Genomic DNA, 12916 nt, shown 5'->3' with positions numbered 1-12916 from the left:
GACGCTGACCTTGACCTCGGCCCGGTGGAGCACCCTGCGCAGCGCGTCGTCCCGAGGCAGCAGCCGTGACGGAGAATCCCGCCTGTGGGCCTCCTCCTTGACCTGGCATGGCCATGGAACCTCGGCTGCGTAAATTTTCAAATTTAGCCAGATCTGCTTACAAGTGATGCAGGAGGACCATTGCAGTGTCTAAAAGAGAAAGCGTTACTCCTTTAATATAAGCAGCAATGGGACACAAGCCGGGACAGCAGGTGGAGAAGTACTCTGAAGAGCTTGGTTCCAGACAGGTCCGAAATCAAACAATAAAGCTATGCACAGACCGCTATGCAGGGCCACTTATTTTCATGGTATGAGTGGCAGAAATTCAGCATTGGACTTGCTTCGAAACTCTAGCCACTCGGAGCCGCAATACCGACGAAGCTGCTCGCAAGACTGACTTTTTATGGCAGCCACTGTAGCTATTATCCTCAGCTTCGGTGCTTCGATGGCATCGCGGACTGACAGATGTACCGGCCTTAGGAGCGTTGTCCTCGTTTTTTCTGCGCAATTTTTCCAGTATGTGTACCGGCCTTAGTTACCCCTTCATAGGATTAGCTCACGATAGATGACCGTTAAATCGAAGACAACGTCGTTCTTTTCAGCAGTCAATCCTGATTTACTGATTTAAAGTCTTCGCGGCCATTACAATATTTTACGTACGAAGATGCACGCAAAGCCTTGTTTATTGGGGTCGTAGCTAATATAAAGTTGCTGGCGAATTCAATAACCGCCATGAAAGTGCCTGCGAATTCATCTGCTTAAAAATGACCGCCATGCTTTGCCCTATGAGATTTTACCATAGGTATGGCAATACAAACGTGCTTACATAAATCGATGTACCCTAAGCAGCAAAAAAAAAAAAGGCGGTAACCACCTCAAGACATGCAAAACGAGTTTCATCCAGGGTAACCACACCCAGCCCAAAGCTCAACAAAGTGGCTACTGTGCTATTTTAATTAGGGTAAATGACACCTCGCCGTGTAGCGAGGCTAGTGCCATAATGGACGTCACTCAACTGGACAACTCCTGGGAAGCCGGTCCTGATGTCGAGCTCTTGCGGATAATGTGCACGGCCACTTCCTCGTGCACCGGCAGGATCTGCTGCACGTTGGCCGCCGTCTTGATGTGCACTGGTCCCGAGTGACGGGGCACGACGCTCTCCGACTCGGACGTCCACGTCGACGCCTCCTTGGCCACCTTGGCGCGGACGCCTTCGAAGAACGACTTCTGCGGTCGCCAGTGCACGCGGGACAGCGAAGAACTCGTTATCGGATCTAGTGTGAGAACACTCCGCGCACTGAGCAGCATGGGCCGGCGGAATGTAACGTTTTTTTATCAGTTCTATTTCGTGCTCATAGTCTAGCGCTCGGGGTGGCAGATTCAGGAGACAGTGGCAACATGGCGTCACTTGGACCATTGACAAAGGGTAAAAAGACAAGTGGTATGGAATAGTTGTCATGCTTGCTGTAACACTTGACTGTGGCAGCGTGGAGCCTGCATAAATTACAGTTTCTAAGTTTTAAGAGCGCGGCTATTGTCTCCTTTGCGAACAGCTATTGAAGAAATCGGCGAGGCTATAGTTCAACGCAAAGTCGCCGCATCCGCCTTCAAGCGGACTGTGAAGCCCACAGCCACAATGTAACACCAGGAGCATTAGCGCTGTCTCCTGCATTCGTCCTGTGTGATCGTTGAGGCCATTGACGCTTGGTCACTTGCCCCCGAACATGGAGGCTTAAGAGCGCTAAGGCGGGCTTCCTCTGTACTGCATAAGTGCAATCTTTTCGAAGAAAGCAGGACAAGGGCGACCCACCTGGACGCTCTGCTCCCGCGGCCTGCTCCTGATGTAGCGCGGTGGGTGGCGGGGAGTCTTGGCTTCCCGCAGAAGAGCGGCGCCGTGCTCGTCCAGGGAGCGGCGCATCCGCCGGCTCGCCTCTGCCTTGCGTCCCATCCGGATGGAGGAGGACACGCGCCTCACCGAGTCCGAAGGCCGGTCGATGGAGGCACGCAGGCCGGCGAGGCTGCTGGCCGAGGACCAGCCGCCGCCGCCCCCATCTTTGCCGCCCACCACCCTGCGAAGGTGGCAGAGGTTAGGAGGAACCAGAAGGCGCAGAAACTGTCTCACTCATGACTGACGCCCGAACTGCACCGTGAGGGAAGGTATTAAGAAGGAAGAAAGCAAGAAATGCCTTCAGCAGTCTGCGATTCTGCGTATGCTGACGTTGCAGATCACGCGGGCCTTTCTGCGTGTCGATGGAGCGGTCGGAGCCGGGATTCGATCTTAATGCAGTGTACACAACAGCCGAACAACATGAACACTGAGTTATACCGAAGCGAGTAAAACATGCAATTTATTCACTCGTACTGTTCCTCATTATGACCCGCCGCGGTGGCTCAGTGGTTATGGTGCTCGGCTGCTGACCCGAAATACGCGGGTTCGATCCCGGCCGCGGCGGTTAAATTTCTTTGGAGGAGAAATTCTAGAGGCCCGTGTACTGTGCGATGTCAGTGCACGTTAAAGAACCCCAGGTGGTCGAAAATTTCCGGAGCCCTCCACTACGGCGTCTCTCATAGCCTTAGTCGCTTTGTGACGTTAAACCCTATAAACCATAAACCATGTTCCTCATTATGCCGTAATGAGTGGATCGAAGCAATAAACGCGTAATAATCATAAGAAAAAGAACAACAGAGTCCGTGCCATAGATCAGAGGGGTGTGCGAAGCAACGCATCGCGTGCTGCAGCTTTCAAGCGAAACTTGGCCATTGAAATATAGGTTTGCACGTCTTTTTTCCCCAAGGAGCGCCGAACTTCTATGTACTGCAGCGAGCGACGAGCTGTTATACGCATCCATTCCACCTACTTTAGACACTATAGATGCCGCCGTCGAATGACGACGCTCGGTCAACAGAGTACAGTTTGGAAGTAAATGTGAGTTGCCTGCGTATATATAGGCATGTAGAGTTAGTAGCAAGTTAATCCTTTTTATAACCATGGGATTGCGTATGTGCGGAGCTTTTCAACGGGTTCTCTTAAAACACTCACCTTTTGTAAGTGTAAGCTCCTCCGATCATAAGGATCACGGCGATCAGCATTGCGGCGGGCGCGATGGCAAAGACCATGTTGTTATGAGGGTCAGGCTCTGCACAAGGAAAGTACAGCTTACGCTAAAAAAAAAATTCTCCATAGACACGAGACCGCTTACGTGTGGGAATGCGAAATCATTACTGTCCCTAAGTGAATCGTTTACGCGTCACATTTGCGCGTGCACTGAACTTCTTTACTAAGAGTTCATGTATTTGCGCATTGGCTGCGTAAAAGACCTCTAAAGGTTCAAACCCTACCGCTGCACGGCGGTGAGGTTGGCCGAGTTTTCATGTCGTGCACGAATAACGTACACGTTTGGCTGCGGTTTGCGAACTGAGTTTATTTCGGGGGATGGTTCTACACCTCGCGCAAATGAAACCACCTGTTTTGATACAAAAGTACGGGAAGGAATACAATAGGAAACATATGTTGTAGGTGGAAATCCCTCCATAGCGCCGCTATGTTTGACCAAATAAGGCTTTCCCTTCCCCCTGCAGGCTTTTAAAATCCACAGTACTGGTGGGCTCAGCCCTTATAGAAATGGTCTATAGACAGTCTATAGACCTCTTATTGACTCTATTGCTTTCCTATAGATATTGCTTTTTGTCTACTCATAGTCTATAGACCGTCTATGCACAAAAGTATACTAAAAGTGTATGGCCATAAATCTATAGACTCTCTAAGACTGTCTATTGCATTTATGTTGCCTATAGACTTTTGTCTATAGAGAGTCTATAGACTTTATAGACAGAAGTCTATAGACACTCTATAGACTGTCTAAAACGTTTTTTTAGGGGAGGATTAATTACGACCATTTCGGGCTCCTAGCAGTGACATTGCACAGTAAATGGTTTCATGACCAACGATAGCGATGCCACGGCAATCCTTGTCCGTTCAGCGAAATTTTAAAATTATTTACCCCGCGTAAAGTTCGCATACAAGCTTGCTCAGCTTCCATACTGCATGTTACCAGTTACCCTACTGGTTGCCTGGTTTTGGCGACATCTCGGGAGCGAAGCGCGCACTTCGGAGCCCACTCACGGGCGATGCACCGGTGCCCCTCGGTGAGCACGTAGGGCAGCGGGCAGTAGCAGAGGAAGTCCACGCACTGCAGGTTCGGGTTCTGGTAGCTGCACTCCAGGTGGCTCACGCAGGACTCGTACATCGACTTGGCTGCGAGGAGGGCAAGAACAGAAATATTAATAACGCCACTGCTTAATTTCATTAGCCATGTGCTCCTCGAATTTCGGGTTTTACCGGCCAAAATGCTGCACATCTCTGCGTAAGTCTCATCAAGAGGGAGTACTTCTAATGTCAAGAACCTACATACCACGACAGAAGAGTGCTTAGCTGCATAGTAAATTTGAGTACACAACAGGAATACTAGTGCGTTGTTTTTTTTTTGTGTGTGACCCTTCACGTTAACCTCGCAAATGTGGAAAACGTGCAGTTATAGACCAATCCGATTACCTCGGACGCACTTCTTGACGCCTCCTTCGTTGATGAACACCGGTGTCTCAGCAGCGCAGCCACAGCGGTAGTCTTGGCCCTCGATCCTTGACAAGGGAGAAGGGTGCAGCACACGTCGGAAGGAGTTAGGTTCCAAAAATTCATTTGTAGTCATACTCGGCCCGTCTAATCCTTTTGCTCCAAGAGCTTGAATATTTTCGTGCATAAAGCCCTGCTATGCGGTGCTGCGCACTGCATTCAAGACTCCAGTAGACTTTCAAAAGAACGCACTTCTAGATATATTTTCAAAATTTGGTGAGGCTTCGGGAACTGCATTTACAAATGCGGAATTTTGTACGGAATTAGAATAGTCTATAGGTCCACTAATTATCAGGATTCTCCAAGCAATGCGGGGACATTTGTTTCATTGTTGAAAGGCAATGCAGTTTTCTATAGAAACCTTACCATAGATACATTTGCTAAGTTTTCTTAAAAAAAAACCCTTCATACTGACCACAGGCTTCGAAGATTCTGCGTAACAAGGCCTGCTTAACGCCGCGGTTTCGAGAGCATCCCGGAGTTGTACAAGGGTGCCTAGTACTGTCATTAATATGAGTTCGGTCATAAAACCTGTCTTGAACTCATATGTTGAGGATGACATTCGGTGGGTGATTGTTTTATAAAGTGCAGTTTTAATGTGAAAAAAAAATCCAACGTTCTTTTTTTGGCGCCCTACTTTAAGGTTAAGCGGGCATTTAACGCAGTAGTTGTTTTCACTGTGTACTGATGAGGAGGCAAATTGTCATGTCGTCAAGTCTGTTGACGTGCTTTGGAGCACGCCTCTAGCTTCTCACTGCATAGTTGGCTGCATTTATCGGGCGCTTTGATGGCATTTACATCGAGAGAAGTCCTTGTTTAAAATACTTCAAGAAATACCCACATCCTATGCAATCATTGTGTAAGCCTTTGCAGCAAAAACTGATGCCTTAATATATCGGTCACCACACTGCAAAACAACATCTTTTAATGTATTTCAAACTGATTACCGGTATCAGAGAAGCAGAAGTCATACAGTTGGAATCTTGATAATAAGCCTCGGAAGACTGAACTGGCACAAATACCGCGCACTTCCTTTTAAAAGCTTTCGCGCTAATTCATGCTACGCCTGGATTATGCAATAGGGCATACAATGTTTATGCCCTAAACACCGTGTTGGCCTTCCTTTAAATGAGCTGAATAGAGGTCCATATATACTTCGAGGCTAACGCCTGCGCTACTAAATACACAGGGATGCTGCTGTTATCTACGCGAGTTTAACCCTGTGCCGAATGATGAGGTTGAACTTCCATAGAAGGTCATGTATTACAGTTCTAGGTGCACCAGGGACGCTGGCCCGTTTCACGAAGTTGGGAGTCTGCACATGTGCACAAGATAAGAGCAGGTGCCGAGCAGGTGCCGAGCAGGTGTAGATTGGTCTTTGCTCAGGTGCACCTCCGCGTCCGTGCGGTCGGATTGGCAGATCTGAGCGACCGCGCGAGACCGGACACAGGAAAGTCAAAATGCAACTTTCTGATACATTAGTGATGATAATAATCCAATAATTCATTGCGCACTTGTAAACATTGTGCATTACCGAGAGTACATTTCTCCATTCACAGGAGAGCGAGGTGACTCACCTGAAGCAGGCGAGCCCCAGTGAGCTGCTGCAGCTTTCGTGAGGCCCGCAGGATGCTCCGAAGCCGGCGCCCGCCGTGCCGCTGTCCTTGTGCTCTTGGTCTCCGAGTCCCGGCGCTGGGCCCAGGTCGCGAGGCAGTGATGGGGATGAGCCCAGTAACGGCTGTTCGCTGTTCCCGGTTGTCAGAGCGAATGGGTTCGTCCACGGGACCGCCTGGTTCCCCCTGGCGTGTACTGCAGGTGGATGTGTAGCCACCGATTATCGTGATTTGGGCTGTTATAGCCAGGATACCGTAGTAACTTAAACATCATATTTAAGAGTCGCAATAAACATCGATTCTCGAGTCCCAGTTGGCAAGCATGCAAGGAGCTGTTACTCATTAGAGCAGTTACAACAACACGGCCTAGTGAGGTTAGCCTTGTTTAACTCGCACCTGGGCCATAAAACTATAACAATTCTATTTAAGTTATATTCTATGCGGATTATTCTCTAGCCATTAACTTAGGCAAAGGCATGACCCACTGCTTCTCGGATCGGTCATTAGGCGGAATGGGCTGTATAAGAATCGAATGAATTAGGAAGAGAAATGCGTTTTCATAATGATCAATATGGCTTAGCCGCAGTGACCGAATCTTTAGCTTCGCTCTGCTGAGAAAGTCGACCTCCGACCCGGAAGTGAGATATTGATTATTTTTGCGCCGGAAAGCTCTGTGTCGGAAATAAATAAACGCATACTGCTTTGCAGCTGTGATTTTCTCATAATGAGAGTAAAGTAAGTAGAGACGTTAATGATAATGATGGACTTTGAAGGTGTGAGGGAAGCTGCGGCCAAACAGCTTGAAGCACAATATCACCGGCCAGCAATAATACCCCGTAGTGTCAGCGCTTAAATGTAGTCGGTCTAATATGCGTACTTATAGAAATAATCCTCTAAGTCAGACTTCCAAACAAATCAGCAACGTTTTGCTCTAACTAACCGTTTTCATCATCCCACTCGGATCTCGTAGCATCCCCCGGAAGTCGCATTGCACTTCTCGGGTCTTCGGCGTCCATCGGAAGAGGTCTGTGGGAGATCACAGTTGTCTTAGATTTCATGGACAAACAACCAGCTAATGGTGGAACTTACACGGCGCTACATACGAAAGGCGTCAGAACAGTTCTGTTGCAGAAAAAACAAAGTTCACAGCGGTCTTAGCAAAGAATCGCTGCATTAACTAGAAATTAGGCCACCCGGAGCCTTGCAGCTCAACAAATGTCAGTCTAAAGAAAGCGAAGTACCAAAGGGAACGCTCTACCAGCAGCTTATTTTATGACAGCTTATTTCAGCAGCATATTTCACCTGGGGCATTCGGCTGCACCGGATAGTTTCCGAGGCTTTATTGTTAGAGGTCGCAGCATTTCATTAACAGAACGTAGAGACGCCCATTATGTCTGAAGCCCTTGAGCTTTACAAGCTGAAATAAACATAAACGGGTTGCATGAAAGAAAAAATAATGTGATTCCTTGGTATATATAGCTTAGCTGGCGGGCAGGGCATTCAGGTACTTTGAAGGGTGCACTCTAAACATGAATACGTCTATATGGAAGTTAAAAGAGGCAAGCGGTGCTCTAGGGTACTCTAGGGTCCTGTTGGGAGTGCGCTAAAGCACAGATTACTCCCTTTTCACTTTTGTGTTTAGAGTATGGATTAATAGCCCGAAAATGAGGCATTTAAGCGCTTGTACAGTCGCTCACACTGTTGTTTAGAGCACTCGAACGGCGCACTGTAGTGTGCATTTATGGCAAGTGCCGCTGCCGGGTAAGTCTGATACAGCGTTTAAAAATATGGGTAGTTAAACGCGAGCTATGGAAATGTGAATTCCCAATGAGGTCAAGGTCCGAGTCTTATGCCACTCGTAAATGACACAGCTGTACCCCCAGGTGCTCAGTTCGAAGCCTCTAGACAGGTATGCGGACGACTATACATAAGCACAAGATGCAAGGAATGCGCGGCAGTGCACTTTGACCTCAGAATATCTTTTTTTTTAATTTCTGCTACCACTTGCACCATCTTTCAGCGTCAATTGGTGGGCGAACTAAGAGGGGAAAAAATATTGCTATCAGCACATTGCTGTGCAGTGTGAACAAGATGGAAAACACGTAACAATAGTCATCCGGCACAGCGTTGGTGCAAAAGGATGGCTCTAGCCTTTCGCGCAGTTGTGATACAGTACATATCCACATAGACTGATTACACTACGAGGGGGTACCCAAAAGAAACCGGACTTATTTTTGTTTGAACTTATTTGTTCACATTTTAAGCACAGACCTTCAGTCTGCTTCAAAGTATTCCCCACTTGCAATGATACGCTTGTCGAATCTTTCATTCCACTTTTCAAAACATTGTTTAAATTCATCTTTTGTGATGCTTGACAGTGCCTCCGTCGTTTTTTTCTTCACCTCAGCAACATCAGCGAAACGCTTTCCATTCACCTATATTTTCATTCTAGGAAACAAAGAAAGTAGCACGGGGCAAGGTCGGGAGAGTATGAGGGTTGAGGAATAGGGGTCATGCCATTTTTGGTCCAAAATTGTCGTAGAGACAGGGCTGTGTGAGCAGGGGCATTGCCATTATGGAAAAACCAGTCACCCGACCGCCACAAATCTGGCCGCTTCCACCGCACACTATTGCCCAATCTTTTCAAAACATCCAAGTAGAAAGCCTGGCTAACTGTCTGACCCTGCGGAACAAATTCTCAATGGACGACTCCTCTCACGTCGAAAAAACAAATCAGCATTGATTTGAGGTTTGGTTTCACCTGACGAGCTTTCTTGAGGCGAGGTGAATTTGAAGTTTTCCATTTGCATGATTGTTGCTTTGATTCAGGATTCGATTCCGGAACACTTCAGTTGCCCCATAGCATCGTCCTTGTACGTCTTTCTTAATATTTCAAGAGTTTCCATTCAACTTTTTCCGAGCAAAAATCAGAATTTCACCGGCGCGCGCTGTTCACGAAAATCAGCCATTGCAAAAAACGACGTTCACACAAAACAGTCGTCACTCTAAAACTCTGCCTAAACTAGTCTGACCTCCTTCAACGACGGCATGGAGGAAGGAATGAACGACGGCACTCGGCTTACTGACTCTGGAATGTTCGTTCTATGCGATCCTAGTGGCAAAATACGGTACCACAGAAGCTTTGCCGACCAAAAAATTTAGTCCGGTTTCTTTTGGGTACCCCCTCGTAGAGTGGCGCCGCCTACAGAAGAGTTAACTTACTGAAGTCCGGCGTACTGCATTGCAGCCGCCCGGCCCGACAGCGTCACGAAGCAGCAAACAACAAGACCAGCGACAGACACCAACTGCAAAAAGACGATGCTAAAGCATTATCTGACTAGGCAGTGTAGTGATGTTAATAACTCAGAATTGCTCTGAATCACTTTATTGCGCATTTACCCACCGACTTGGTTTTTTTTTTACGCTTTGTGTAGTTACTGCAAATGCCCTGCACTTCGTCGCTGTGGTGTTTGGGCGCCTCGACCTTCAGAGTAGTAGCTTCAGTTTTCTGTGCTTTCTAGAAAACCAGGGCTAATTTTTTTTTATTTCTTGTCGTTCTTATACAAGTGGGAGAACACGACACTGGAATATTTGCGCAGTGCGCATAACAAAGAGTAATATCTCGCTTTTAATATAGGTATAAATTACTGCTTTCGCGTGGAAACTTGTCAACCCTAAGAGAAGAAGGTACTGAAAGACGACGTATTTAAGTTTTACACTTCTTCACAAAATGTTGAACCGCGCTATAGCTCCTGAACCAATTCATTGACTGATAACTTGGCAAAACATATCAGACGTTGGGGTCGCTCAAAAACATCTATCTGCATTAATAAAAACACCAAGAATCAGGTCTCCATGGCCAGGCTCCTTCATTGTTATGCTCGTCAAATAATTTGCTTATCCGCTCCGCTCACTTCTCATGGAAGAAGACCAACGAACCATGTCTTCGTCGATTTTTTGCAACCTCTTCCTGAAATAAATGTACCGTCGTCTGATATAAACCCAAGCGTGCATGAGGTGTCCAGGATCCCTACCAAGCTAAAAATATTAAACCATGTTTTGCAGAAAACCGCAGAAGAGGGCAAGGAATGCATACGCACAGCACTTGCGCGTCCTATCGGCATACCTTCCCTGTCGCCTTCAGGTTGGTGTTTCGCCAACAAGAGAACACCAACTAGCCGAGCGGTTTTATTTCATTGCATTAACCAATTAATACAGTCAGCTAAAGACTGTGCTGTACTCTTTGTGGATTATCCAATAGTGAACTTAACGTAACAGATAACCTTCAAAACTTTGTTCCCCGAAGTAATGTTGTCCCCATCTTCCTCAAATCAATTTGATTCCTCTCATCCCTGCATTACTGCTTTAAAAAGGCGTTATTCATGCCGCCTCAACACCTCGACAAGCCCATTTATCCACGTGAAGCCCTTTCAACCCTTTTTCCTGAGAAAATAAAGAAAACTAGAATAACTCCCCCCCAACATCTGCTACTCATCATAACCGTGATCACTTATGGACATCGAATAAACAGTCTGTGAAAGAAGCGCTCAAGTGTCATCGCTGACGCAAGATTTGTACACTAGCCAAAGAAATAAAATAGCTATAGCGAGGCCGTCCAAGCGGTCTCGCCATCGAGATAAGCACTGTTGATTGAAAGAGGCTACCATGAGAATCCCTGCACAGAGGCAAGTGCCAAAGGTAAGCGTGGCGAAGGCAACACGCGAGTGAACGCGGAGTGAAAGACTGGCCGCTTTGGTTGAAACCATTCCTCGCCCGGGCCAATGCGGCTTCTTCGAGGTGCTCGCAAAAGGAAATCTTTTAAACTTGAGCAACAAGGGGAGCGTCGCACATTGACTGATTGTTACGCTGTCAGGCTGTACAGCGACTTGTAATGACTCTGTTGTGAAGGGCCCACAATCAATTTCGATGCTCTTATCCCCTGAACTTGAAATGACGTATCACTGCAGCACAGTTCTAACTTTTAATCTATGTACAGCCGCCCGCCATCTTAAAATAAATGCTCGAGAGCGTGCATTGGACTGCGATTAGTGCTGTAGAGCGTTTACCGCTGGGTCCGAGGCAACGCTAGGGTGGTTGCAGGGTCGCCGCTAACATCCGCTGCCGCAAACACGCTGTGCAGCATGGTCTCGGACCCCCTATTGGCAGCTGCAGGAAACACGCCATGCATCATGGTCTCGGAATAAGCGGCCTATACTCCGCGGCGCTAATGCAGTCTAAGCCACGCGTTCTTGCATTCGTGAAAAGCTTGCAGGCGGCAGTGCATTCCCCACACGCACTCCGCAGCTGAATCGCTAGGGTGCCTGCATGCCAAGTCGGGACACTTTTTGACCGGCATAGGTGCCGCGACACTGCGGCGAATGAAGAAAGATGGGACTTCCGTGGTGGCTGTTGGACAAATAGCCCACAGAAAACCTTCCGGCAGTTTGACCCCATTGGTTGATTCCGCTCACAACAGGGCACACAACTAATGAGATGATGGTGTTCTCTTTCTCCAGCTGTCTGAGGGCAGAATACCTCGTACAAAAGCTTGTTTAGGTTTCACGCGGAGAAGAAAACACAGACATAACCAACCGCTGTCCAAACGACCCGCATGGTCTGGCACGCTACAGAAGCATGTGAAATGTGCGCTTCTGGTGCCACACACGGCTTTGAAGGCAGCGGCGACGCGCTAATAGAATAACAAAGCGGCACGGTTAGAAGAAAGGTACCTAGACGACAGCTTACCATTGCAGAGCAGAGACCTCCAGAGACAGTCGAACAGTGTGCACGCGGCAACGTTTGCACCTGCGATCTTTGTCTTCTCCTCGCGCCTCCACGTGGCCCGTCGAATTAGTCCGAGTCAGCCCCGTCTCCTTCGTCTTCAGAATGCACTCTCCATTAAGAGCTTAAAAGTTGCCTTCGGGATTACGTCTGCAGAAAAAGTAAAGTGAAGCTTCAAGATTTTGTAGGTACTTCAGAAATAACAAAGCTACCTTTTAGCTGCACAGTGTTTACCTAGTTACGGAAAAGCTGGCAGTTCTTCCACCCTAACAAGTAGCAAAGAGAATGACGATTGTGCGGCATCGCAGCGCATTGTTTTTTCTCTTTAACATCCGCACAGATTCCTTCGTTAACTGCTATCTCAAGTTTTTCCTGGTTTGGCCGGCGAAGGCTTCGGCAATTCCAACGCCGAAGTCGTCGTCTGGGCCGCATTCTGCAGGTGTCCGCTTAGAGAACTTTTCCAGAATACGAGCCGAGGGGCCATTACACCATTGTACCCAATGGGCTCACTTTTACACTGTAAAGCGTTATTTTATCTGCGGCAGTAATCTTCAATGCAGAAACCAAATTTACGTATGTGCAGCTCTTTCACGCCAGAACGAGCAGTTTATTCATGGGGCATTTTTAGAAGGGTATTTTTCACGGGGTTATTTTTTAAGAAGCATGGAGTATTTTCGCTTTACATCGAAAGCATGGAGAATAGCACCACATGAGCTTTCACTAATTGCAAACAGGGCTGCAGTTATAAAATCGTATAGTAGTTTGACGAAGATCTTAAGGCATGACTGATAACCCATTGGCAAGCTTTACTTATTATTACTCCATAGTGCTTAAGGAACCACAGATGTTCCAG

General features: G+C 47.5%; 3 protein-coding genes across 4 annotated transcripts in view; 1 reads left to right on the top strand and 2 right to left on the bottom strand.

The window, feature by feature from the left end:
* The window catches only part of LOC149370892 (uncharacterized), an 18041-nt gene extending 10743 nt beyond the window's left edge, over nucleotides 1–7298 (bottom strand). Inside the window, exons 1-8 of the mRNA XM_089567839.1 lie at nucleotides 7223–7298; nucleotides 6247–6361; nucleotides 4592–4677; nucleotides 4163–4294; nucleotides 3080–3176; nucleotides 1850–2108; nucleotides 1056–1266; nucleotides 1–125 (exon numbers count right to left, since the gene is read on the bottom strand). The exon at nucleotides 1–125 is cut by the window's left edge and continues 47 nt beyond it. Of these exons, the coding sequence (XP_089423965.1) occupies nucleotides 1–125; nucleotides 1056–1266; nucleotides 1850–2108; nucleotides 3080–3176; nucleotides 4163–4294; nucleotides 4592–4677; nucleotides 6247–6361; nucleotides 7223–7298 (1101 nt within the window). The remainder of the gene's footprint in view (nucleotides 126–1055; nucleotides 1267–1849; nucleotides 2109–3079; nucleotides 3177–4162; nucleotides 4295–4591; nucleotides 4678–6246; nucleotides 6362–7222) is intronic.
* Nucleotides 1–11473, bottom strand: part of LOC149370891 (uncharacterized) — a 17324-nt gene extending 5851 nt beyond the window's left edge. Inside the window, exons 1-10 of the mRNA XM_089567829.1 lie at nucleotides 11396–11473; nucleotides 9505–9587; nucleotides 7223–7308; nucleotides 6247–6478; nucleotides 4592–4677; nucleotides 4163–4294; nucleotides 3080–3176; nucleotides 1850–2108; nucleotides 1056–1266; nucleotides 1–125 (exon numbers count right to left, since the gene is read on the bottom strand). The exon at nucleotides 1–125 is cut by the window's left edge and continues 47 nt beyond it. Coding sequence (XP_089423955.1) covers nucleotides 1–125; nucleotides 1056–1266; nucleotides 1850–2108; nucleotides 3080–3176; nucleotides 4163–4294; nucleotides 4592–4677; nucleotides 6247–6478; nucleotides 7223–7308; nucleotides 9505–9587; nucleotides 11396–11473 — 1389 coding nt within the window. The remainder of the gene's footprint in view (nucleotides 126–1055; nucleotides 1267–1849; nucleotides 2109–3079; nucleotides 3177–4162; nucleotides 4295–4591; nucleotides 4678–6246; nucleotides 6479–7222; nucleotides 7309–9504; nucleotides 9588–11395) is intronic.
* RhoGAP102A (Rho GTPase activating protein at 102A) overlaps nucleotides 1–12916 on the top strand; it is a 107824-nt gene that overhangs the window by 21186 nt on the left and 73722 nt on the right. The gene's annotated exons all lie outside the window — the stretch shown is intronic.

The sequence above is a fragment of the Amblyomma mixtum genome, chromosome 1 (assembly GCF_055824585.1).
Source record: "Amblyomma mixtum isolate Tamu chromosome 1, ASM5582458v1, whole genome shotgun sequence".
Taxonomy (NCBI): domain Eukaryota; kingdom Metazoa; phylum Arthropoda; class Arachnida; order Ixodida; family Ixodidae; genus Amblyomma; species Amblyomma mixtum.
The sequence above is the reverse complement of the archived record's forward strand: the minus strand, read 5'-3'. Positions and strand labels throughout refer to the sequence as shown.